The sequence below is a fragment of the Haliotis asinina genome, chromosome 4, assembly GCF_037392515.1.
Source record: "Haliotis asinina isolate JCU_RB_2024 chromosome 4, JCU_Hal_asi_v2, whole genome shotgun sequence".
NCBI lineage: Eukaryota > Metazoa > Mollusca > Gastropoda > Lepetellida > Haliotidae > Haliotis > Haliotis asinina.
In genome coordinates, this window is record NC_090283.1 from 76,489,637 (window position 1) to 76,513,525 (window position 23,889).

A 23,889-nucleotide genomic window follows, 5' to 3' on the forward strand; every position below is an offset into this window, starting at 1 on the left:
TATAGGTCGCCAGATGTTCCTGCAGAGGATGAATGGAAATTGTACAATCAAATTGTGGTACCGAAAGTATTTAGAAAACATGTACTTTCATTGGCACATGAAAGTCCCATGGCAGGTCAGTGTAAACAAAAGTTGTGAGAAAATTTTGGCACATTTCTTTTGGACCAGTCTGAGACAAGATGTGGCTGAATTTTGTAAGACCTGCCAAATTGTTGGAAAACCAAACCAGAAAATTCCTTCCGCTTCCTTAAAACCTATACCGGCTTTTGAGGAACCTTTCAGTAGAGTTGTTATTGATTGTGTTGGTCCACTACCTACGACTAAGTCTGGTAATCAGTATTTACTCACTATCATGTGTGCTTCTACCAGATTTCCTGAAGCAATTCCGCTTCGTAGGATTGAAGCTTCTGTGATTGTCAAGGCTTTGATCAAGTTTTTCACCTAAGTTGGTTTGCCAGAGGTTGTTCAGTCTGATCAGGGCTCAAATTTTATGTCTAAGGTGTTTCAACAACCTATCTACCAAGCTATGTGTTCCTGTGCTGAAGAGTGGAGGTGGTTGGCGCTGCTGTGCTGACATGAAAGCTGTCAATGCGGTCTCATGAACTGATTCGTATCCTATTCCGAGAGTGGACGATTGCATTGATCGCATTGATAAGTAAGTTTGACTTACTGATCGGCTTCTGGCAGATTTCACTTACAGACTGTGCAAAGAAAATATCGCTATTCGCTACACCAGATGGACTGTATCAATACAAGGTGATGCCGTTTGGTCTGAAGGATGCTCCAGCGACGTTCAGAGACTTGTCAACAATGTCACATCAGGCCTTGATCGTGAGGAGGCTTACATGGATGATATCATCGATTACGACATGGTGTGGGATGACCATCTTGATTGTGTCGAGGCTGACAAGGATGATGTCATCGATAATGATACAGAATTTGAACGTAAATGACTTGTCTTTGTTCTCTTTTGCTGGTTCACAGGGGATTTCTTAAATTGTTGTCACGGTAAATTCTTAACCGTAACAATACCGGAATAAAAAGTATAGGTTGGCAGACAGGAAATCTTTCATGAAAAAACGAGCTATCATAATTTGGTTTAGTACTTTTAGTTTAAAATCAAAGCCATAATGGAAATTATCTTTTACTTCAACAGTATGCATGTGCTTTTGGAAAACATACATTTTCTTTTCTCAAAAAGGTTACCTTCTTTTGAAAAGTGAAAATCAGAAATGACTGTTATGTGGTCACATGGCTAAATTTATTAGTCTTGTACAATCACAACTGGAAAAGTTATTTTGCGTCAAAAAGCAGTGTCATATCTATAACAATATTTCCTTTAACTGTAAATACAAATGATTATGACATCCTTGAATCAGTTACCAGATGAACCTTCTCTAAATATGGATTGGTCTTCCCAGTTAGTTCAGCCTAACATTTCCACATCTTCACATCTAAGTTTTGAAATAGGCTGGCGCTACCTTTTTATTCTCAGTATATTACAGGTACATCTGTTTTCACATATACTGCAAGTGCGCCTGTCAAACGTTGACCTTGTTACACCATCTTCTTTTATATAATGCTAAAACCCCGTCAGTGACAGTAGTTACCTATATGTCCACATATATATACAGAATGAGTTGCCATTGGCAGAGTGGTACAATGCACAGGTATTGACATTGTACTTGGTCATTGCTATAATTGTGCTCCATTGAGCCTTGTATGTCAGAATCACAAAAAATGTTCGAAATTATCAGCACTGCAGAATGCGTCAATCATTTACCTTGTTTGCTTCTCTGAATAAAATAGCTATTTTCATGGATATGCAGCTTCTTTATTCTGTATAGGCAACGTTTCGATATAGATTCTAATGTCTTTGTCAAGCAAGTGATACATGAGAAAAAACTGGGTAATACATACACACGAAATGTTTGTACAACAGATGAAGGATGAGGCGAAAATGAGTATACAATAACGGACATTGACAACACAGATAGTATACATGATTAAGTGGGTAGATGGAAGTCAGAAGTAGTACCATGTACCATGTCTCGATTGGGGCAGGGAAGCTGAAATTGTTTTATGTGAATGGAAACAGCAGACGTGGTTTGCTAACCTGTAGTGGGGCAGTCAGATAGCCCTGGTCAAAGGTTACTTCAAGCCACTGTGTAACTATTACATAGGGTTATACCCCATAAGAGCTACATGCCACTGTCCCTGCACCCCAGTACTCGTACAATTAGTTAAATAAACACACGGCATTTACGTGTCTGGCATAGTGGACTGACCCAATGATCGATTAGTACATAGAGTTGACAGATCAGATCGAGAGAGGGATTAATCTGTTGTTTAGTATTATGTGTCAAGGAAATTTGGAAATAGTTAAAAGTTGTTTTAGTTTCATGATGATAGATAAACCTCTATTGAATAGAATATTTTACAAATTGGATAGTGTGTACATTGCTAAACGCTGAAATTAAGTTGTTTTAGTGCCATGATGAAAGATATACAGTAATGTTGAGAAGTGGAGGGAAATGAAAAGATGAGAAAGTAAATTGAAATAGTTCCATGTAGTATATAGCTGTTGACAACAAACTAGCATAGCATCAACATTGCTGGTCTGCGTAATGTTGAGTTTGTCACGTCACGAAGAGGTAGTCATCAAGTCCTATTTGATGGTTATCTCCACACTTAAAATGTCTTGAGGGCCTTGTGTACACTGAATGTGTGTTCAATCAACATGCAAAGGAAGTGTCTCAACTGTTGGCAATGGTGTAAAGAGTACGACAGAACATAATCACCCACCAGAGGATAGTCGGTAGGTCCGGTTTGCCAGCAACCTGAGGGAGAGACTCAGAGAGGAGTCAGGCAGGGGTCAGGCAACGATACGCACCATCTACAACGACGAGCTGCGACAAGAAGCAGAAAGTGAGTCTTCAGGGAGATTGACAGTCGCCTGTGTAGCTTGGACAGAAATCACCTGTTCAGTTTTTAGACGCTGTCGGCAAACTGCTCACGCTGGTATAGATTGAAACACTGAATTTTCATAGACTGAAACGCTCGAAAGCTGATCTGCATAAATGACTATGTTACCATTGACTGTTAACAATTAATTCTTAATGTTCATCAATTAATCATGACAAATTATTGTCAGTCCTAATCGAAATCTTGATGGCGACAATTGAAGATGTCAATCTTCTCTAAATCATTTTCTGAGTCTTTTAGTTGTGTGGTGTGTGTGTTGCTGTGCATCGTAAGTGGATGAGTCCAATATATATAAGAGGTAACAGGCAAGGGATTAACATTTAACAGTGCAACAACCCATAAGCTATGTTATTACAAGCTGTAGGGGTGGTGTCATGTAAAGGTAATAGGTCGTTACCTTAGCTAGACAATGGGTAAGATCAAAGTGGCCGGCGCCAGGGCAGGGTACAATAATATCCAAACACTGACGCGTTAGCATTATTCACAACACGTTTATTCATTTAAGTATTGAATTAAAATGCATGTCAGAGTTTCAACAATGGCATCATCACTGTTTGGAGTCAGCAGGCCCTACGAGGGTAGATCGAAAAGTATGTAGACTGACTGTATTCTCGATGTCCACTCTTGGAAAGCTTCCATTACATTTTGAGGGAATCTTCAGCAAGGGCATATCCAAAATTTCTCATGTGTGGGTAATGTGGTTAACGGGTTATTAGTCATCACAACTCGCTGGGGTGGAACATATCTGACAAAACTGCAGAAAATGAAAAAGACATCTGTCACTTGGCACCTCTTGGGTAATGGTATGCCCTCAGAGTATATCATATGAAATATGTTCAGTAAGGTTATTGATTTATTCCCGTCATAATCAACAGTCATAGATTTGGATTGCTTGCCCGTGCATGCAAGGTTACTTGGAATACATAGTACAAAATAAAACATTATCCAAAATACTGAAATTCAGAATATTCGCCGATATACTGCATATTTAAGGTTCAAAACACGTATAACCATACATAGCCACCGTGAAATATTTTTTATCTTCGAATATCTTTTCGTGCATAAATTACACTGACATAGGACATAAAATGCTCTTCTATTAAGGGAATAAAGTTCGCTCTCCCTCTGTGCTTTGTAATAAAGTATAGTTGTGTCCTGAACTATTATAATTAAAGCACGAGGACGGTAATTCAGGGCACTTTACAGGACACTTCATTACCAAACACATTAGGGTACAGCGAACTATATTTCTTTTCTAAGATGCCAAATTTAATACTTTCGAATGATAATTATGATTACTCAAAGACAGAAAACAAACGGCATTGGTGAACTAAATTTAGAATCCTCGCACAGGGCTCACTGACGTGATGTTCTATTGACGTGCCTGTACCCTGCGTCAAGACGCACGTTACCAAACAAACGAGAAACAGTTTGGTGACGGTTTACGTTCGGGTTAAATATCTTCTCTAAATTATTTTCACTGCATCGATGATTAACGTAAACGATGTGGGGCAATATGAACGTCGCATTTCTACTACCAACGTAAGTTTAAATCCGTGCATCCTAATGAAGTTAAGAGGAAACGGATTAGTAAACAAGCAATGTGCTCTTTTATCTGCATACAACCCCAGAAAATAAACAACTTACAGATATAGTAATGGTGGGCAGAAAAGCATGCTATTAACAATAAATAAACAACAGCTTTCTGAAAATGTAACACTTAAAAGTCTTTAATAAAGCCGCTTATAACATGAGAACCATTAGTGTCGGAAAATACTTAGCAATATACACGTATGCAACTTCGTTTTTTACTATTACAACACAAATCTGCCTGACAGTACAACGAAAGAATGAACAGATTCTAATAATTCAAGATTATCTTTAGTAGATCCATTTGAGTTGCCGTATAGTACTGAGCTGATGTCATATCGTTTGATTTCCAAAATGCTTCGGTGAAAGATCAAAGGCACCGACTATACTTCATCAGACGATAACGTGCATTTTTTTGCATTACGTCACAGTGTGTTGACGTCAATGCGCCATTCCAGTCTGCCCCCTCGTAATAGAACACTTTACATTACGTCATAATGTAACCGACGTCCCGATGCATGTCAGTTGCTTTCGTGTCGTACAGCCTGCTACAGTAAACTACTCCATTTAGGAGATAAACATCATGTGTTGGCCATTTTCCGGGTGTTATTGAGTATTTGAAGCATGGGAATATTTCATCTGAAACCTCAAATATACTCAATAACAACCTCGAAAATTTCCAACACATGATGTTTATCGACATTGAAAACACAAAAGTAATCAAAGGGGTTTTACTGTCTGCACTCGTTTACATCAAGTATGGGTTTAGGAGTGAAGTGTCATCAGCTGTCCGTTCCAGCTGGTTCCCATGGTAGCATCTGGAGTTACTCATTTGTGACGTCATTCTCACTTTACGTCACAATATGATTTGAATGACGTCACCACTGTTGATGACAAAAGAAAACAATTGTTTGCGATGTTTCTAAGTGTTAATACGCAGTGAATAGTCTTGCAGTTTCCGGGAATATAATACCATTTGATCATGTTTTTCAACCAATCAGATTACAGAACACAGTGACTTTTGGTTTACAATACAGCACGTTTCTTGGTTTACAGTTTGCTTCACTCAGCTAACACCACTGGTGGAAACATTACGCTTCTGTTTTCCGACGAATAAAATATCTCTGATTACAATGTTTACATACCACAATGCAGTCGTGGAATGTCGTTTTACTAAGAAATAAATATGTTTTAACCAAATCGGGTTGTATGACAAACCTGCCCGAACAGTTAAACTGAGGGCTTCAAAAGCAGGTTGGCCCGGTACAGTGTCATGTGAATGTTGGTACGCTGGTGATGATCTGTCTGTTGTTTGTCCCGAAACACATATAGGGTTAGTGAGTGAGTATAGTTTTACGCCGCACTCTGCAGTATTCCAGCTATATGACGACGGTCTATAAATAATCGAGTCCAGAAAATCCAGTGATCAACAGCATGATCATGGATCTACGCAACTGGGATACGATGACATGTGTCAACCAAGTCAGCGAGCTTGACCACCCGATCCCGTTAATTACCTCTTTTGACCAGCTTGGATTACGGAAGATCAGTTCTATCCCGCATAATCACGGGTCGAAACATGAATGGACTGAGGGTTACAAGGTCTGTAGGAAACAGGAAAAAAAACTGTTTTTTTTTTCACATTCATAGGTACAGTTTACAGTCTCAGTGGTAGGGAGATGGGAAAGGTAAGAAGGGTATCTTACTGAGGAGAGGTTAGTTCAGAAATGAGCAATGCGGGTTTTTTTCCTAACATAAATCCAAAACGACGTATTTGGAACAGACCATGGGTATATGCAAATTAGTGTGCGAGGATATTGTACTACAAAGGACACTTTGTAAATGCTCACTTCAAAACTAGCCTTACCTTCATTATAAACGAAAGCTGTTGTAAAAATAGCAACTTTTACAATGAAACTATTATGGATGTAGCTACCATGGAGTCTCACAATGACTACACTTGTGACCTGGTTTTTGATATTGATACGCTGATTGCAATGTCTTTGTATTTTGTGAAGGGAAGGGACAAAGGGAAACCACTCTTTAGATATGACAGGGTATATTATTTGACTAGTGCAACCGCGGGCCTGCAGTATGGGAAGGCGTATTTAGTAGGAAATGGGGTAGGAGGGGGTCGTCTCAAAAGCAAAACCAGGACGCAAACACAAACTGGATATTAATTAAGGCATAAAGCAAGAGTGGGTGATTGTGGAGCGTTTCGTAAAAAGTATTCAATCCTCGCACTCAGATCAGAAACATCGCCGAATACCTGGAGTTAGGTTTTCAGACAGTTTACCCCGATGAAACCTGGGTGAACAAGAATCACTCCACGGATTACCTGTGGCGACCGCCAAATGTCACATGCAACAAGCACCCAACCATTCCATCTGGTAAAGGTTAAACAACTCACCGTTCTTCACGCTTGTACACGTGATTCTGACTATCACCAGGAGATGAACTGTGGGGTGTTCCTTGGGTGGATGGAACATCAGCTCCTACCCCGTCTGGACACCTCCAGCGTCATAGCTATGACGGACAGACAGTGGACAGACAGACAGATATTAATGCGCAAGTTGGCCGCTGGTCAAATATATGATATTATAAATACATTTTTAGATGGTGGCGTTAACAGTCGACAAATACATTATATTTTTTTCTTAACAGAAAAGCTTGATGCACATATTTACTTAGTGAACGCTGAATTTTAATATTTTCTGAACATAATAACTGCAAACATCTATAATCGCAATAACGTTTCTTTAAATTAGTAGACCTCAAATGAGATTATAATGGACATTGAAGTAAAAAGTGAAATTCGTCTTCTAAATCATGAGAATTGCAACTGTAATCGTCTATCCCTGGGGATTTCCCTGCTACTACATCTGCCTGTTTCAGTTAGAGACGTATGGCATTGTAACCTTAATTTACTTAGAGTATATATGTGTTTGCAATCTAAAACATTAACTAGTTACATTTCAAAACCAAAACTGTCCTTAGATTGTTTATATAACTCATGTGAAGTAGAATTTCCCATTCATTGGTACCAGTAAGTGATACATTTATCAAGCAGTTGTTCTTTGAACAGTGACGTGAACACTGGAACATTTACATCAAACAGAGATAACCTAGCATAATGTAGAGCCTATTAAAATATCTGTTACTTGACTATGAAAACCTGAGCCTTCATCTAAAATAGAATGCATTTTTCTGATTTTCTGATTTTACAACTATAAACACAATGAGATGCCCCCTTTGTGGTGCCAATCCAATGAGAAGCCGGCTTTTTGGTATCAGTCCCATAAGATGAAGACTTTGTTTGTCCCAAGCTGTTTTCCGAGCATTAGCAACACAATGGATGTCAAGTTTTATTTCTAACGTTAGTAACACACTGGATGTCAAGATATTTTCAAGCGTTAGTAACCCACTGGATGCCAAGATATTTTCCGAGCGTCAGTAACACACTGGATGTCAAGATATATTCAGAGCGTTAGTAACACACTGGATGTCAAGATATTTTCAAGCGTTAGTAACCCGCTGGATGTCAAGATATTTTCAAGCGTTAGTAACACACTGGATGTCAAGATATATTCAGAGCGTTAGTAACCCACTGGATGTCAAGATATTTTCAAGCGTTAGTAACCCACTGGATGTCAAGATATTTTCCGAGCGTCAGTAACATACTGGATGTCAAGATATTTTCAGAGCGTCAGTAACCCACTGGATGCAAGATATTTTCAAGCGTTAGTAACACACTGGATGTCAAGATATATTCAAAGCGTTAGTAACACACTGGATGTCAAGGTATTTTCCGAGCGTCAGTAACACACTGGATGTCAAGATATTTTCCGAGCGTTAGTAACAAACTGGATGTCAAGTTATATTTCGAGCGTTAGTAACAAACTGGATGTCAAGATATTTTCCGAGCGTTAGTAACCCACTGGATGTCAAGTTATGTTTCGAGCGTTAGTAGCCAAGTGGTTTCCTCAAACACGTTTTCATAATCTCTGTAAGGCAACATTGTGTGAGTCCCGACATGGATGAAATACAACCGATGTGATTAATTTGAACCCACTCACTCACTCACTCACTAACATTATGTAATGCATGTGATAATTGCGCTTGCTCGTCACTAAATCTACAATTTTAAATTACAATCTACAATCTACTATTTTAAATTAGCCTGGGGTTATGATGTCAAATTTGATGGTCCAAGTTTAGGTACATTGATACAAGTAGTGTTAGTGTTAAGTGATAAAAAATATACTGACTGCGCAATGACATTTCCGTTTATTCAGCAGTTTATGGTAACTGTGAGCCTAGCACTGAATATGAACAACGACATTGCGGTGTATCAGTTGCATGTGTATGGCCATGTATAACATTAAATATTCGATACATAAATATCTTGATATTTAAGAGAAAAACTGAGTTTTGCACGCGTTCAACGAAAAGGGACATAACTCTGCAATGCTTAACACAATCTCGCCCATTACACGGTGAGACTGTGCTGTAGATGCTTCCCAAACCGTTTAAAAATTCCTCGGACAGTTTATTGCCTCTCCGGTCTACACACCGGTTTTGCTGTCTATTCTTGGGTTGTTTGTGATTTCTCTCTCCTTTCGTGATCTCTCGGTTGGTCTGCTGGATAAAGCGTCCTCTCGTGACACAGAGAAGACCGCGTTCCATTCCCCATGTGTCTACATGGTGTGATTGTCGTTCGTTCACTACGCGCCGTCGTACGAGTACCTCCGAGCGTGGAGCGTTGTTCATTGTTTCGACCATCGCATTGCCTGATCCAAACTCCATTATTTATGGACATATATCACGTTAGTGACATCTCTTTCCATGATAAATAACTGTGATTTTTAAAAAAAATATGGATGGCGTCCCTGGATATGATTTGTTGGCGTGGAAAAGAAATTAACAACTGAAAAATAAAATATCTATTGCGGTTGTTTTTTTAAATCATGTATGCTGATCATTTACTTGGTGAAATCACCCACATTTATGGATAAAATGTCTGGAGTGTGTTTTCACAGACAAGTTTCTTGTACATATAATATCAGTTTCAGGATCAGCATGTACAGTCGTGGTTCTCTGGTATCTTTCATTCTTCAAGTAGCAAAATTAACAGATCTTTAAGGCACATTTTGGAATATCACAAATCAGCTGGTTTAATTTGGTTCATCTAATCGCCGTCTGCCAGCTGGGGTCGGCCGTTGGAATGGACATACAGCAACTTACATACATTGTATGTGTACTCTCTGTAATACCTCTAGATATTGGTTATGATCATGCAATTTTGGAATGTCCCTATTTTGTTGATTGTAGAAAAATATCTATTAAACCTTACTTTTGCAAAAAACTAAACTGTGTAACATTTCGTCAGTTGTTTCAAAATGAAAAAGTTGGTCAACTACGAAAACGTTTTTCGTAACATTGTGATGTTCAAGTCCTAATCACTGGGAAAGTGAATGTTCAAGTCATTTTTTTTAATGTAAAATTAAGTGGAAACATACCTGAAAGTCCTGTGTTTCAAAGAAAGTACTATGTACTAATGCATGCTACTACTGTATTTATTATGTGTATGTTACATAGTCCTGTCACCAAAATGTATTTAATCCTTGCGAACGTCATATGCCGTTGTCTTACGGCCTAAAAGGCAATAAAGTTCTGGGTCCGATTTTCGAAGCTCGCTTAGCGCTAAGATAGTCGTACGTAAATGTTAATGTATGACACCTACGACAACCTTAGCGCTAAGAAAGCTTCGAAAATTTAGGTCCAGGTCTGTTTGGGACCAATCTCTACGAATGGAACTTTGCATGTCGTCTTGTCATCATGATGGACTTTTGAACTTTCATCCGACAAAAAAAACCCATTGTTCCACTCCTCTAGGAGTCTCGACGGAGAACTGTTTTTGTCTGTAATTCATTTCACGGCAAATGCGAAACAAACATCTTGATGAATATCAACTTCTAAGGGTATTTGAATCTACATCGAAACGCCTCTCTATGTGCTGAAAAGAAAATGTTACCAATAAAATGTATACTTCCTTTAACAAGACTCGCTCTCTCCCCGGTCATATTTAAATGAATGCGTGTCAGGGATTAATCCTGACATATTCAATAATGTTAAAAATAAGGCATACCATTAACAAGATTTACATCCGAGGAGGAATCAAACAGTATAAGAACCGACCCTCAAGTCACCGTCTCACTGGGCTGCTACCGCAAAACCAGCAACTCACTGGGCTGGAACCACAAAACCTGCATGGTAAGTTAGTGGGATAGAGACCACAAAACCTCCATAGTAATTCAGTGGGCTGGAACAACAAAACCTCCATGATACTTTAGTGGGCTGCTACCACAAAAACTGCATGGTAATTTAGGGGGATGGAAACACAAAACCTGCATGGTAATTTAGTGGGTTGGAACCACAAAACCTGCATGGTAATTTCGTGGGTTGGAACCACAAAACCTGCATGGTAATTTAGTAGGTTGGAACCATAAAACCTGCATGGTAAGTTAGTGGGATGGAACCACAAAACCTGCATGGTAATTTAATGGGCTAGAACCACAAAACCTGCATATTAATTTAGTGGGCTGGAACCATAAAACCTACACGATACTTTAGTGGGCTGCTACCACAAAAACTGCATGGTAATTTAGTGGGTTGGAACCACAAAACCTGCATGGTAATTTAGTGGGCTGAAACCACAAAACCTGTATGGTAATTTAGTGGGTTGGACCCACAAAACCTGCATGGTAATTTAATGGGCTAGAACCACAAAACCTGCATATTAATTTAGTGGGCTGGAACCATAAAACCTACACGATACTTTAGTGGGCTGCTACCACAAAAACTGCATGGTAATTTAGTGGGTTGGAACCACAAAACCTGCATGGTAATTTAGTGGGCTGAAACCACAAAACCTGTATGGTAATTTAGTGGGTTGGACCCACAAAACCTGCATATTAATTTAGTGGGCTGGAACCACAAAACCTGCAAGGTAATTTGGTAGGCTGGCACCACCAAAATGACATCATTAAAGCTAAATACAAGCAACTGCACACATTTTCCAAGACATCCCTATCCTTAAAAAAGTGCATGACAGGATGTCAGGTGATCAGGTCATATTAACACACCAACCTATTACCTGCAGAGCTACTTAGCCCACCTCCCATCCTGATACTGAAATCAGCAAAGAAACACAACACACTGGGTTTGCCTTTATATTACATATATTTCTTCTTCTCCATGACACATGTACATCTGCATAACAACCTTCAGATATTGAGTGAGCAAGTCTTGTATAACACTGCTGTATTTCAGTTGCATCGCAGTGTGTCACATGACAGGAAAGACGCAAGTGATGTAGTTCTTAAACATTCACTTCATTTGTGCTGCCAATTCCATAACCATAACCTAATTTCGGATTTGAGCCTGGGTTCACAAATTTCAGCCACTTGCTGATTTTCACCACCTCAGACACCTGGGGCACCTGCCACCTAGGTGACCACTCTGCATTGGTGAAGGCCTGGTTAGGATTGGTAGGATATCTTATGAACCACAGGGGCTTGTATCGCTTAGAAACGCAGCACAATCAGGTGGCAGGTGACATGTTATTGTAAACCAACTGCGTAGATGCTTATGACGTCACTAGATTGTCTGGTCCATACTTGATTTAACACAGACTGTTGTATACCTTCAACAAAGTGCATCATTAAACAACAAGCAAGCAAAACCCCTACACCCAGTATTTAAACTCATAAGTAAGAATGTAATATATACATAAAAAGTGATTATAAAAGGAGAAAAAAAGAAGTGTAAGGTGGCACTGTAACTGGGCTATCAGGCATTGTTTTACTGCATTTATTTGGCAAAATTGCAAAACTCTCATCCACAATTTATCTTTTTTATTAAATATTATGTAAATTGAAGCTCAACACAAAACAGTTCCAAACCATGTCATTTTCGTAAACCTATATCTCCAGACATCAAAACAGATATTTCCTCTAGACACCCTGGATCGAACAAACCACATGTCGAGGAGAATATCTAATTGTCAACACATGAAGTACAGTAAGCATGATTATATAATACACCACACTTACAGTCTACACCATAGATCTGTAACATAAGCAACTGGGACACAAAACTCTCTGGAATAAAATCTCTAAAATGCACGATTCCAATAGGGGAACCCCACACAAACATACCATGCTTTCCTAATACATTCTGGCCAAGGCCCTTCCCACAACATGGAGTCAAAGAATACTGTTGAACAATAACAATCAGTCAAACATGTCCCACGTAAACCTGAGTGGATATTCTACATCGCCCTTCCGGAAATCTCGGCTTACTTCCATTATAAACATGGCATTGTAGCAAGAAATCTGGATTCCTCAAAGTATTTACTGAGACATGTTGCAGCTATCTTGAGACACGACTTCAGTCCACACTCACAGCACTGTGACAGTTGTAAGTCCTTCTACAAACACACATTGTCTTCAGGCATAAAGCCAGTGCCCAATCATAACACTGTGATTGTCACTAAGTCCTTACTTATACAGACATAAGATGGAAGATTCCTTGTGGTAAAGGGCCCTGGTCAGACATGGAATTGCACAAAAAATCTGGGTTTATATTTTGCACCACCAACATTGTATGACAGAAAGTGTAGTGAAATAGTGACCCTCACAACTCTAACTGATGATGGTATTCATGATGAGCTACACCATGGGGAGTATTTCTTCACAATAAAATACATGTAGCTAAAAACATAAATGCTATGTCATAAAAACACACCACGCTAAGAAATATTCATGTTTATAAAATCCACAGGCAAGTCTCGATTTAACATTCATAAACAACAGCATTGATACATTGATTGATACTTAATGTGTGAATTAAGTTAGGATCCCTTTACTTGTACATTAAAGTAAATCAGATCTTTGATGATTACTTCACTGGCAATACCAACGGCATTGGTAATGCCATACAGTAAAAGGAGTGATCATGGATCCGAAACATGAACATGACTCATAGAAGCTCCTAACACAACATGACCTGCATGAGTTAGTTCAGAAACATTATCACCTCACACTGTTGCATGATACAGTCAGTAACTGCACTCACTACATGTATCAAACCTTCAGTAACATATTTGGTTTACTTCACTCTTTGGTTCTGGATCACGTATGAGGTGACAGTCTTAGAGCCAACACTGAAGTATAAGAGTTAAAATCACCAGAGTTCGCAGATCACACTGTGAACACACTCAGATCACCCTCAAGCAGTTCAATAACATAACCTCATGTTTGAGGAGAAATGTGTACATGCCAAATAAAGCTCGAAACAGAAGGCAATATTCCTTCAGGAATCTAATGAAAGTGTCTACACAACATAAATTACATTCTGGTGACATCACATCCATTTTCTGGGCACATACGGTTGCTCACGGTGATCAGTTCAGCCACGATATGTACAACACCCACATAAAGGTATTTATGCCTCTCACCTTGACCTTGACCAGTCAACCTTGCCACAGCTACCAGAGTCAAGATTGTAAGAGTAACATTAACACAGTAATTGGCAATGAATTATACGATTTAGCCATGATCTATAACAAGTTGACCTTTGATAGACAAATCATCAATATCAGATTGACATTGTCAATGGTTGCATGCTTCTGTGATGCCGAGTCTCTGATGTAGATGTTGTAAAATGATGTTGGTTGAGGGTGTGACATAAGTTGAACATTGTCCTGCTTTAGTAGAACTGATCTTGAGGGTGTGGCATGGAGCAGATGTTACCCTACAACAGTGGTACTGATCTTGAGTGAGTGAGTGAGTTTAGTTTTACGTCGCACTCATATTTACAGCTCAATATTACAGCTATATGGCGGCGGTCTGTAAATAATCGAGTCTGGACCAGAAAATCCAGTGATCAACAACTTTTATGGCAAGCATGGGTTGACTGATCTTGAGGGTCTAGCATGGGGTGGATGTTGCCTACCACAGCAGAACTGATGTGATGTTGAGGGTGTGACATGAGGTGAACGTTGCCCCGCCACAGCGGAACAGATGTTGAGGGTGTGACATGAGGTGAACGTTGCCCCGCCACAGCGGAACAGATGTTGAGGATGTGGCATGGGGTGGATGTTGCCCCGCCACAGCGTAACAGATGTTGAGGGTGTGACATGAGGTGAACGTTGCCCTTCTTCAGTGGAACTGATGTCGAGGGTGTGACATGAGGTGAAAGTTGCCCTTCTTCAGTGGAACTGATGTTGAGGATGTGGCAAGGGGTGTGGCATCTGCTGATGCTGCAGTGGTGGTGGTGGGAGATGTTCGGGCAAGGAGTAGCTCCGGACCATCTGCCCCTGTCTCTGTCGGAGGTGTTCCATTCGGATCTTCTCCAGCTCCCCAAGCCGACTCTTCACGTGTTCCATGCGATGGTACGCCATCTGCAAGTCCTTCTGGGCAGAGTAGCAGGATCCCTCATGTGGCTGACCTGGCAACACACAACATTTCTCACTGTACTTTCAACCATTCACTTTGACTATCAAAAAACAAGAATCATCTAAAGATGATAGACACAAATCTGAAACAAGAAGTCATCTCAAAGTCCAACTTGACGAGAGAATTTCTGTCTAATCTGTCTGTGGGTGAAGAGTAGTGGTTCTTGAGAACAAGGAAAACAAGGAATTGGAATTTGTCACGTTGTACTTCTACGTCTGTTACAGAACAGTATCAAAGTCGAAGGAAAAGATTTTTTCCAAACAATCCCAAATAGTTAAAGGCAGCAGTTGGTTTATGTGTGTGCACAGTTCCCATGGAAACAGGAACCAACAAATTTGCTTAAAATTCCTAAGTAGATAAAAGGCACAACTTAAGCCATTGGTTAATACAAGTCCTCATTTTGGATAAAAACTGCCTCACGTTCTCCCTGCAGTGTTCCGGAAGTAGCAGGTGGATGTCAAATGCTTTGCTGGGGGTTTAGTGAAAATGGACCCCAGCAAAAAAAGCCAAAATAAAATTTGAGCAACCGGCCCCCGCTCCTCGAGAAAACTGCCTGTGGTCTAGAGAAAAAGGCCATGATATAACACAAGTATTTTATTTACTTTTTTTCATTTAAATTAATATGATAATATGAAGGCAACAACAATGATAACATAGTCAGAGCAAAGTTTGATATTTTACACAGTTTTATTCATGCATTATTTATTTACCACTCTTCATTTGATTGTCTCTGAACAATGCAAAATATATCATAATGCTATTTTATTACATAGTTTCTTGTTGATATCAAATATGGTAATGCGTGTACCAAACAGATACCTAGAATATATACTGAACAAAATAAGTTAGGGATATTGGTACTTTTATCAATGATATCTTATCAGTGTCTCAATAAAGAAATTTATTACTCGCCCGTTGAAGATACTGCAGTGTAATATTTTCACTTCAGTATTACACTAGTGTAATACCGCTTGACATATGACGTCAAAATGGTTCAAAGTTGTGATGTCACAATGCTAATGTTGATGTCGCAATTTTACTAGACCTTGCTTGACTTGAAAGCTGAGGGTCCTCACACTGTAGGCAATTTCGCTGCAGTTTCTGTCAATATATGTTGGCAAGTAATAAACAGAATACTAAACTCGCTTCCGTAAAATACCATTTTCATTAAACTCGTTATAAATTTAGTATCAAACTCGCTTTCGCTCGTCTGATACCAAATCATTAACTCGTTTAATAAAAATGGTATTACATGGAAGGTCGTTTAGTATTCTCTATATACACACTGTTTTCTCCTTTGCTGACTAATGGTCAAAAGATGATACTCCATTATTTCATTTCTCCTTGATACCTGGTGCCAAATAATACAAATTGTAGCTGATGTTGAAAATGCAATTTCTGTTCCACTAACCTTGGATGCATGTATACATTCAGCTGCCTGTAAATACCATCTAATGTCTGAAAGCTTTTAATCTTAAAAACTGGAGGAAATAAAGCCTATCTATCTATCTATCTATCTATCTGAGTCACATTCAGGATTCAAATCAACACTCTCAGAGTCAGCTGTCTAACCCACTCAGCTACCTCAGCCTCCACATAAATGGAATTCGGACAACTGGTACTTTCTTTGTTGTTGGACATTACTGGGGTGATACTACACATAACATCATACACACCTGGTACTGTGGGTGGAGTATGGTTTGTGTTCTTACACTTTGCAAACTGATATTATCTACATTTGCTGGTGAACTAATTTCAGAAATGACCGATCTGTAGGGCAGAAACAGATATGTTCGGACAATGTGATAACATGTTACTTAGGCCCAGTTAGTTAATGTGACAGAATCTGTGTGAGTGAGGTGGTTGTTGAACAGTGAGGTTTTAAATGCTTTTGTGTTTATCCTTGTAATGTAACATATTATCTGCAGCGTGAACAGTACATCATATCTACATCAACATACAAGGTGGCCTGGCTAGCTATTCTCAAAACATTCGTATCTCCACAAAGTTCTTACGCTCATTCTTCATACATTGGCTACAATACAAGTTAAGAATTCTTAGGGCAACAAACGTTTTGAGAATAAAGATGCTGGTGGTCAGGTATGACAGTGTGGGATGTCCACACATTAGACTGGTTATCATGGGTGACTTGTGTAACTCAGGTTGGGTTGACTGTTGGAATCAGATCGTTTACCTTTAACTGACATTGTTTCATGTAATAAATACGTTCAGTGCGTGTCAGTGGTTGATCTTCCTGAATCTAGCACTGAAATCTCCCCTTATATCAGTCTTAGGGTAGCCCATTGATCATGTGTAAATACAATGCATTCTATGGTCTACTATCAAGATAAAAGTGCTGGGTACAACCAGTTTGCCGGATGGCCATCAGGGCCTGCTGCAGTCTGCAGGCTTTAAAACCTATAGGCCAATTTAAAAAGTCAAACCAATAAAAACAAAACAAACTACACTGTAACAATTTCACACTGTTTCTGCAAAATCAGTTCGTTGGCGCAAAATTTTCCCGAAACCCTCAGCTTGTGTAATGTGGTCAGAAAACTGGGAACCTATTCCATGAGGGTACAAGCTGAGGGTTTCGGGAAACCAGTGGAACAGAGCCAGCTGCTGCCTGACTAGTCGAGGTCATTCCACCTGTCTGTGCCCAATTGCACCTGAAGTGCATGCCAGAACTGTTCCACCAGTTGTTTGTCAAACCTTGGTGTGAAGCAGCACTGCCAACTCTTGGGAGTCAATCTGTGGTTAGAGAACTGGGAAACTATTCAATGAGCGTACAAGGTGAGGGTGTCAGGGCGGCTTTTTGCTTTACCTGTTGACACCTGCGTCAGGTAGTTAATCTGCAACTGCATGCCATTTTCTACTTCTTGTAGAGTCTTCAGAAAGCTGGTTGTGTGGCTTTCTGCCTGTTTAAGACTCGGCTTATCCTTGGACAGTTCCTGCAGGGCCTGACCTGAAACATCAAACATATTCTATTGCCATGTCAATGCTTCAAACAGTCTCCATTGTTACCATATCTCCTTCGTTTATGACGTTGGTATAAGACTAGGTATGATGAATTTCACAGCATAACAGTCCGAAGAGGGATGGCTTGTTTCTGTGTTTGTTGTTATGCAACAATCTGCAACATTCCAAGCTATATGGCTTGTATATAAGCAAGTAGAGACAATTAAGTTATCAACACCAAGAGCAATAATCTATGCAATTGGATATGATGACCGACAAGGCCAACAAGCCTGACCCCATTAAATGCCTCTAAGGACAAGCATGGGTTGCTAAAGATCGGTTCTAACATGGATCTTCACATGTATGATAATGAGGGATGGAAGCCAGGTGTGACGTCTTCCAGTTACTAAAACTGTTGAGTAAATGTACAGCGAAGAACGAACCAACAATTGTACTTCACCAAACAAGCAAAATCTGCCCTTAGTATTTCAACTCATGCATTAAAGGTTCACCCATCACTAACTGAATCATGTCAAGAACATTGATACACCACACAAAAGTAGATGGGGATATTCTGAGCATAATGATATATATCCGACTGGTTTTGGACTCGGACTAGAATGCAGACACAACACGTACCCTTCATTTCTTCAAAAGTATGTTTGTGTTTCTATACCTTGTATCTTCACTATTTCAAGATTGAGAGTGTGATAGTGGTTTTACACTGCTTTTCAGCAATATTCCAGACATATCACAGCGGAGGAAACAGAAATGGGCTTCCCACTTTGTACTCCTGTTGGGAATCAAACCCAGGTCTTTGGTGTGTTGGTGTTTAATCACTTGGTTTCCCAAACAGCATGGTAAAACAGAGCACACTACATAACAATAATGCCAGGGCTGAAGGAATCATCAATTGGCAGGTGACGGGTACTAAAGATATGTACCCTAGGTATGCGTCTGTGTACAGAAACAGCCCAGCACAAAATTCAGAAAACAGAAATGTACCATTGTATGAGTCGATTTTGCAATGTGCCATCTTCTATATAAGAATTGTCACACTTGTATTAGATGTGTGACCAAGTGGGGGAGGTTCTATCAACATATCACACAAGAGAGTATGCAGTTCAATTCTGTGTATTTTGTGAGTTTCGGCATTATGAAACACATGAAGCAGCCTCACAGTTTAGCTTCCTTCTCTCTCCATGCTCTGACACCCACTCTCTGTCTTACACTCTCACACTCGTACCCTCTCTCTCCATGCTCTGACACCCACTCTCTGTCTTAAACTCTCACACTCGTACCCTCTCTCTCCATGCTCTGACACCCACTCTCTGTCTTAAACTCTCACACTCGTACCCTCTCTCTCCATGCTCTGACACCCACTCTCTGTCTTACACTCACACTCGTACCCTCTCTCTCCATGCTCTGACACCCACTCTCTGTCTTAAACTCTCACGCTCGCTCCCTCTCTCTCCGTGCTCTGACACACACTCTCTGTCTTAAACTCTCACGCTCGCTCCCTCTCTCTCCATGCTCTGACACACACTCTGTCTTACACTCTCACGCTCGCTCCCTCTCTCTCCATGCTCTGACACACACTCTCTGTCTTACACTCTCACGCTCGCTCCCTCTCTCTCCATGCTCTGACACACACTCTCTGTCTTACACTCTCACGCTCGCTCCCTCTCTCTCCATGCTCTGACACCCACACTCTGTCTTAAACTCTCACGCTCGCTCCCTCTCTCTCCGTGCTCTGACACCCACTCTCTGTCTTACACTCTCACACTCGTACCCTCTCTCTCCATGCTCTGACACACACTCTGTCTTACACTCTCACACTCGTACCCTCTCTCTCCATGCTCTGACACACACTCTCTGTCTTAAACTCTCACGCTCGCTCCCTCTCTCTCCATGCTCTGACACACACTCTCTGTCTTAAACTCTCATGCTCGCTCCCTCTCTCTCCATGCTCTGACACACACTCTGTCTTACACTCTCACACTCGTACCCTCTCTCTCCATGCTCTGACACCCACTCTCTGTCTTACACTCTCACACTCGTACCCTCTCTCTCCATGCTCTGACACCCACTCTCTGTCTTAAACTCTCACGCTCGCTCCCTCTCTCTCCATGCTCTGACACCCACTCTCTGTCTTAAACTCTCACGCTCGCTCCCTCTCTCTCCATGCTCTGACACACACTCTCTGTCTTACACTCTCACACTCGTACCCTCTCTCTCCATGCTCTGACACACACTCTCTGTCTTACACTCTCACACTCGTACCCTCTCTCTCCGTGCTCTGACACCCACTCTCTGTCTTACACTCTCACGCTCGCTCCCTCTCTCTCCATGCTCTGACACACACTCTCTGTCTTACACTCTCACGCTCGCTCCCTCTCTCTCCATGCTCTGACACCCACTCTCTGTCTTAAACTCTCACGCTCGCTCCCTCTCTCTCCATGCTCTGACACACACTCTCTGTCTTACACTCTCACACTCGTACCCTCTCTCTCCATGCTCTGACACCCACTCTCTGTCTTACACTCTCACACTCGTACCCTCTCTCTCCATGCTCTGACACCCACTCTCTGTCTTAAACTCTCACGCTCGCTCCCTCTCTCTCCATGCTCTGACACCCACTCTCTGTCTTAAACTCTCACGCTCGCTCCCTCTCTCTCCATGCTCTGACACACACTCTCTGTCTTACACTCTCACACTCGTACCCTCTCTCTCCATGCTCTGACACACACTCTCTGTCTTACACTCTCACACTCGTACCCTCTCTCTCCGTGCTCTGACACCCACTCTCTGTCTTACACTCTCACGCTCGCTCCCTCTCTCTCCATGCTCTGACACACACTCTCTGTCTTAAACTCTCACGCTCGCTCCCTCTCTCTCCATGCTCTGACACCCACACTCTGTCTTAAACTCTCACGCTCGCTCCCTCTCTCTCCGTGCTCTGACACCCACTCTCTGTCTTACACTCTCACGCTCGCTCCCTCTCTCTCCATGCTCTGACACACACTCTCTGTCTTACACTCTCACACTCGTACCCTCTCTCTCCATGCTCTGACACACACTCTCTGTCTTACACTCTCACACTCGTACCCTCTCTCTCCATGCTCTGACACACACTCTCTGTCTTAGACTCTCACGCTCGCTCCCTCTCTCTCCATGCTCTGACACCCACTCTCTGTCTTAAACTCTCACGCTCGCTCCCTCTCTCTCCATGCTCTGACACACACTCTCTGTCTTACACTCTCACACTCGTACCCTCTCTCTCCATGCTCTGACACACACTCTGTCTTAAACTCTCACGCTCGCTCCCTCTCTCTCCGTGCTCTGACACACACTCTCTGTCTTACACTCTCACACTCGTACCCTCTCTCTCCGTGCTCTGACACACTCTCTGTCTTAAACTCTCACGCTCGCTCCCTCTCTCTCCGTGCTCTGACACACTCTCTCTGTCTTAAACTCTCACGCTCGCTCCCTCTCTCTTATCAGTTGATCTTTCACTCTGGACCAATGCTGGGGCGACCCTTGTCCTGAGTGCCTTAAGCTAACCCCAGCCGACAAGTCTTTATAGCTGTATCCCCAAACAATAGCTCATGTGTCTTAAAGGAATCTCCCCATTACCTGAAGTATATAGGGAAAGATCACCCTGTCACAGATGCATTTGACTGTGTTATACATGATAAATAGCATACATAGTAATCAAAGTTGAGCTATGCACAATACCACTTAAAACCAGCAATGTAGGGCTTGTCAGGACGAAGACACAAGTTTTATTTGAACATAGAAACCAATGTGCAAATAGTCACTAGCTCACTGGCCTGTGCTAGTAAAAATCCAGTCGGACCTGTAAATGTGGTAGAGTTAGTAGTAGGGCTTGTCAGGATAATGATCCAAGTTTGATTTGAACATGGGAACCACCGGCCCATCAGCCTGTGGCTTGTAAAAATGGAGTCAGGCCAGTAAATCTCTGCAGTCACTGGCCCAATTGGCTGGTGAATTTTTGTACATGCATCACTCTCATCCACTTGCTAAATAATAATACACTTTTAAATCATACCTGATTACAGCTTAATAAAATTTTTCATCATATTAGCAGCTTACCCTTGTGTAATCATTGGCTTAGTTTCTTCATTTTAATTTGGGGGCTGGTGAAATATGGGCTGGTAACTTTCATGCATAACTAGCTCTACAGGCTAGCAAACTTTGGAAACTATTTCCCACTCTGATGGGAACAATACTGCAATACTGTAGATTATTTGGTGTCGACTGTCGTAACAGTGAGTTGATATGAACAGCCCTTGTAACAAGTAGCATCTTTCAACATCACTGAGTATGACAAAGAAATCTCCACTTTATTAAATAATTACTGAAACAAAATCGAATTTCAAAATACTGCACCATATTCCACATAATAAGTACACTGAACTCCAAGCACAGTTTCAAAGTGGAACGCTTACTGAAACCATACACAACATTTAAAACAATTCTGAGAAAGAAGTTTAATCTTCAATAAATAAAGTTAAAAAATAAATTACTAATGGTTTACTAAAATAATATAATAGTTATCTGTAAATTGTGTGTAAATGTAAGCACAAAAACAATGTCCATATTTAAATTGCGTCTAACTGTCGGATTGTAATGATAACTCATAGATTGGTACAGAAGTTGACGGGGGCGCTAAACAGAGCGAGGCGCTTATGAGTCAAGACGGTAGGTCAAACTTCGACCACTGTTAACTGAACATCTTTTCTGTGAGCAGTGGACGTATACGTTAACAAAGGCAATGACCAATATAAGATATCGATTGTTCCGTTATGATGTCAAAGTGGAGCCAGTACCCGCGCTCTGCAATGATGAAGCAATATCTCGTTCAATCCGCTCCAACTGTACAAGCTTATCTCGGGGGCCTCCTCCCGCCATTGTTTCAAGCGCGGGTGTTTGCCCTGTAGGTGGCGCAAAATTGGGAGCAAAATACGTCATCGTCTTTTCCTTGACTGGGCTTACGTCTACACATATTTGTGGAGGGGCGTAAATCTCAATGCATATACCAACATAAAACTAGTTAGTCACCTTCGCGGACAAAGATGTAGTATTTTCCTCACAACAGCTTCTAGTAGGGTCAGACCGTTGTGAGCCGGGGCTGAATTACAGGTTGTAAGCAGATAAATGTATAATCTCTGAGATTAAAAGAAGAGGTTAAAATAGCAACATAACTGAGAATACACGACATATACTGTCAGTTATGGCAGTTTTGTGAAATTATGGATTTTTTCATGCAATTTCAATAAAATCAGCTTCACAATAATTTCAACACACAAAGCCTTGTAGAGTTCACGAGTTGAATACATTTCACATTTGGTACCAATGTACTGTCATACGCGAATACCCAGTTATCTGACATAAATAAACTTGACAAGAAAGTAACTACCTGACACCTCTGACACACATATTGTAATGCAAAATCAAGCACATTCCCTGCGGTATCAAAAAGGGGTTACACAACTCTGGATAATTCGATTCGGTGCCTACAGATGTTGAATTTATAAAATTGAATTTGGTGTGTCCGTCGTCAGACTGCTTTAATATTTTTTTAAAGAGCATAAAATAATCCAGAAGAACCCCCCCAAAAACAAAACAAAACAACAAAAAAAACAACAAAAAAACAAAAAAACAAAAAAAAAAACAACTTATGATAGCAACTGTTGGTGATGCATATTTCTAATCTGGTTCTGCAAACTACTCACAACAATTAAGCATGTTTGAAACAAAATCAGGGAATTGATTTCCGCACATATTAGGAAGATTACAAAGTTTACCATAC

General features: G+C 40.7%; 1 protein-coding gene across 1 annotated transcript; it reads right to left on the bottom strand.

Annotated features, from left to right (window-relative positions):
- Nucleotides 1-11,798: 11,798 nt before the first annotated feature.
- On the bottom strand, nt 11,799-23,107 carry LOC137281913 (mediator of RNA polymerase II transcription subunit 11-like). The gene is made up of 3 exons (XM_067813633.1): nt 22,907-23,107; nt 17,920-18,060; nt 11,799-15,087 (listed from the first exon to the last, which is right to left on the bottom strand). The coding sequence occupies exons 1-3, from the start codon at nt 23,046-23,048 to the stop codon at nt 14,849-14,851; spliced, it is 522 nt and encodes a 173-aa protein (XP_067669734.1). The 5' UTR covers nt 23,049-23,107; the 3' UTR covers nt 11,799-14,848.
- Between the last annotated feature and the right edge of the window lie 782 nt (nt 23,108-23,889).

What these genes read in the sequence shown, in the direction of transcription:
- LOC137281913 (XM_067813633.1), bottom strand. Translation starts at nt 23,048, where the DNA reads ATGACGTATTTTGCTCCCAATTTTGCGCCACCTACAGGGCAAACACCC. An exon ending in TTCATCATTGCAGAGCGCGG is followed by an intron (nt 18,061 to 22,906) that starts GTACTGGCTCCA and finishes TTGATGTTTCAG; the next exon opens with GTCAGGCCCTGCAGGAACTG. An exon ending in CCTGACGCAGGTGTCAACAG is followed by an intron (nt 15,088 to 17,919) that starts GTAAAGCAAAAA and finishes GTGTGTTGCCAG; the next exon opens with GTCAGCCACATGAGGGATCC.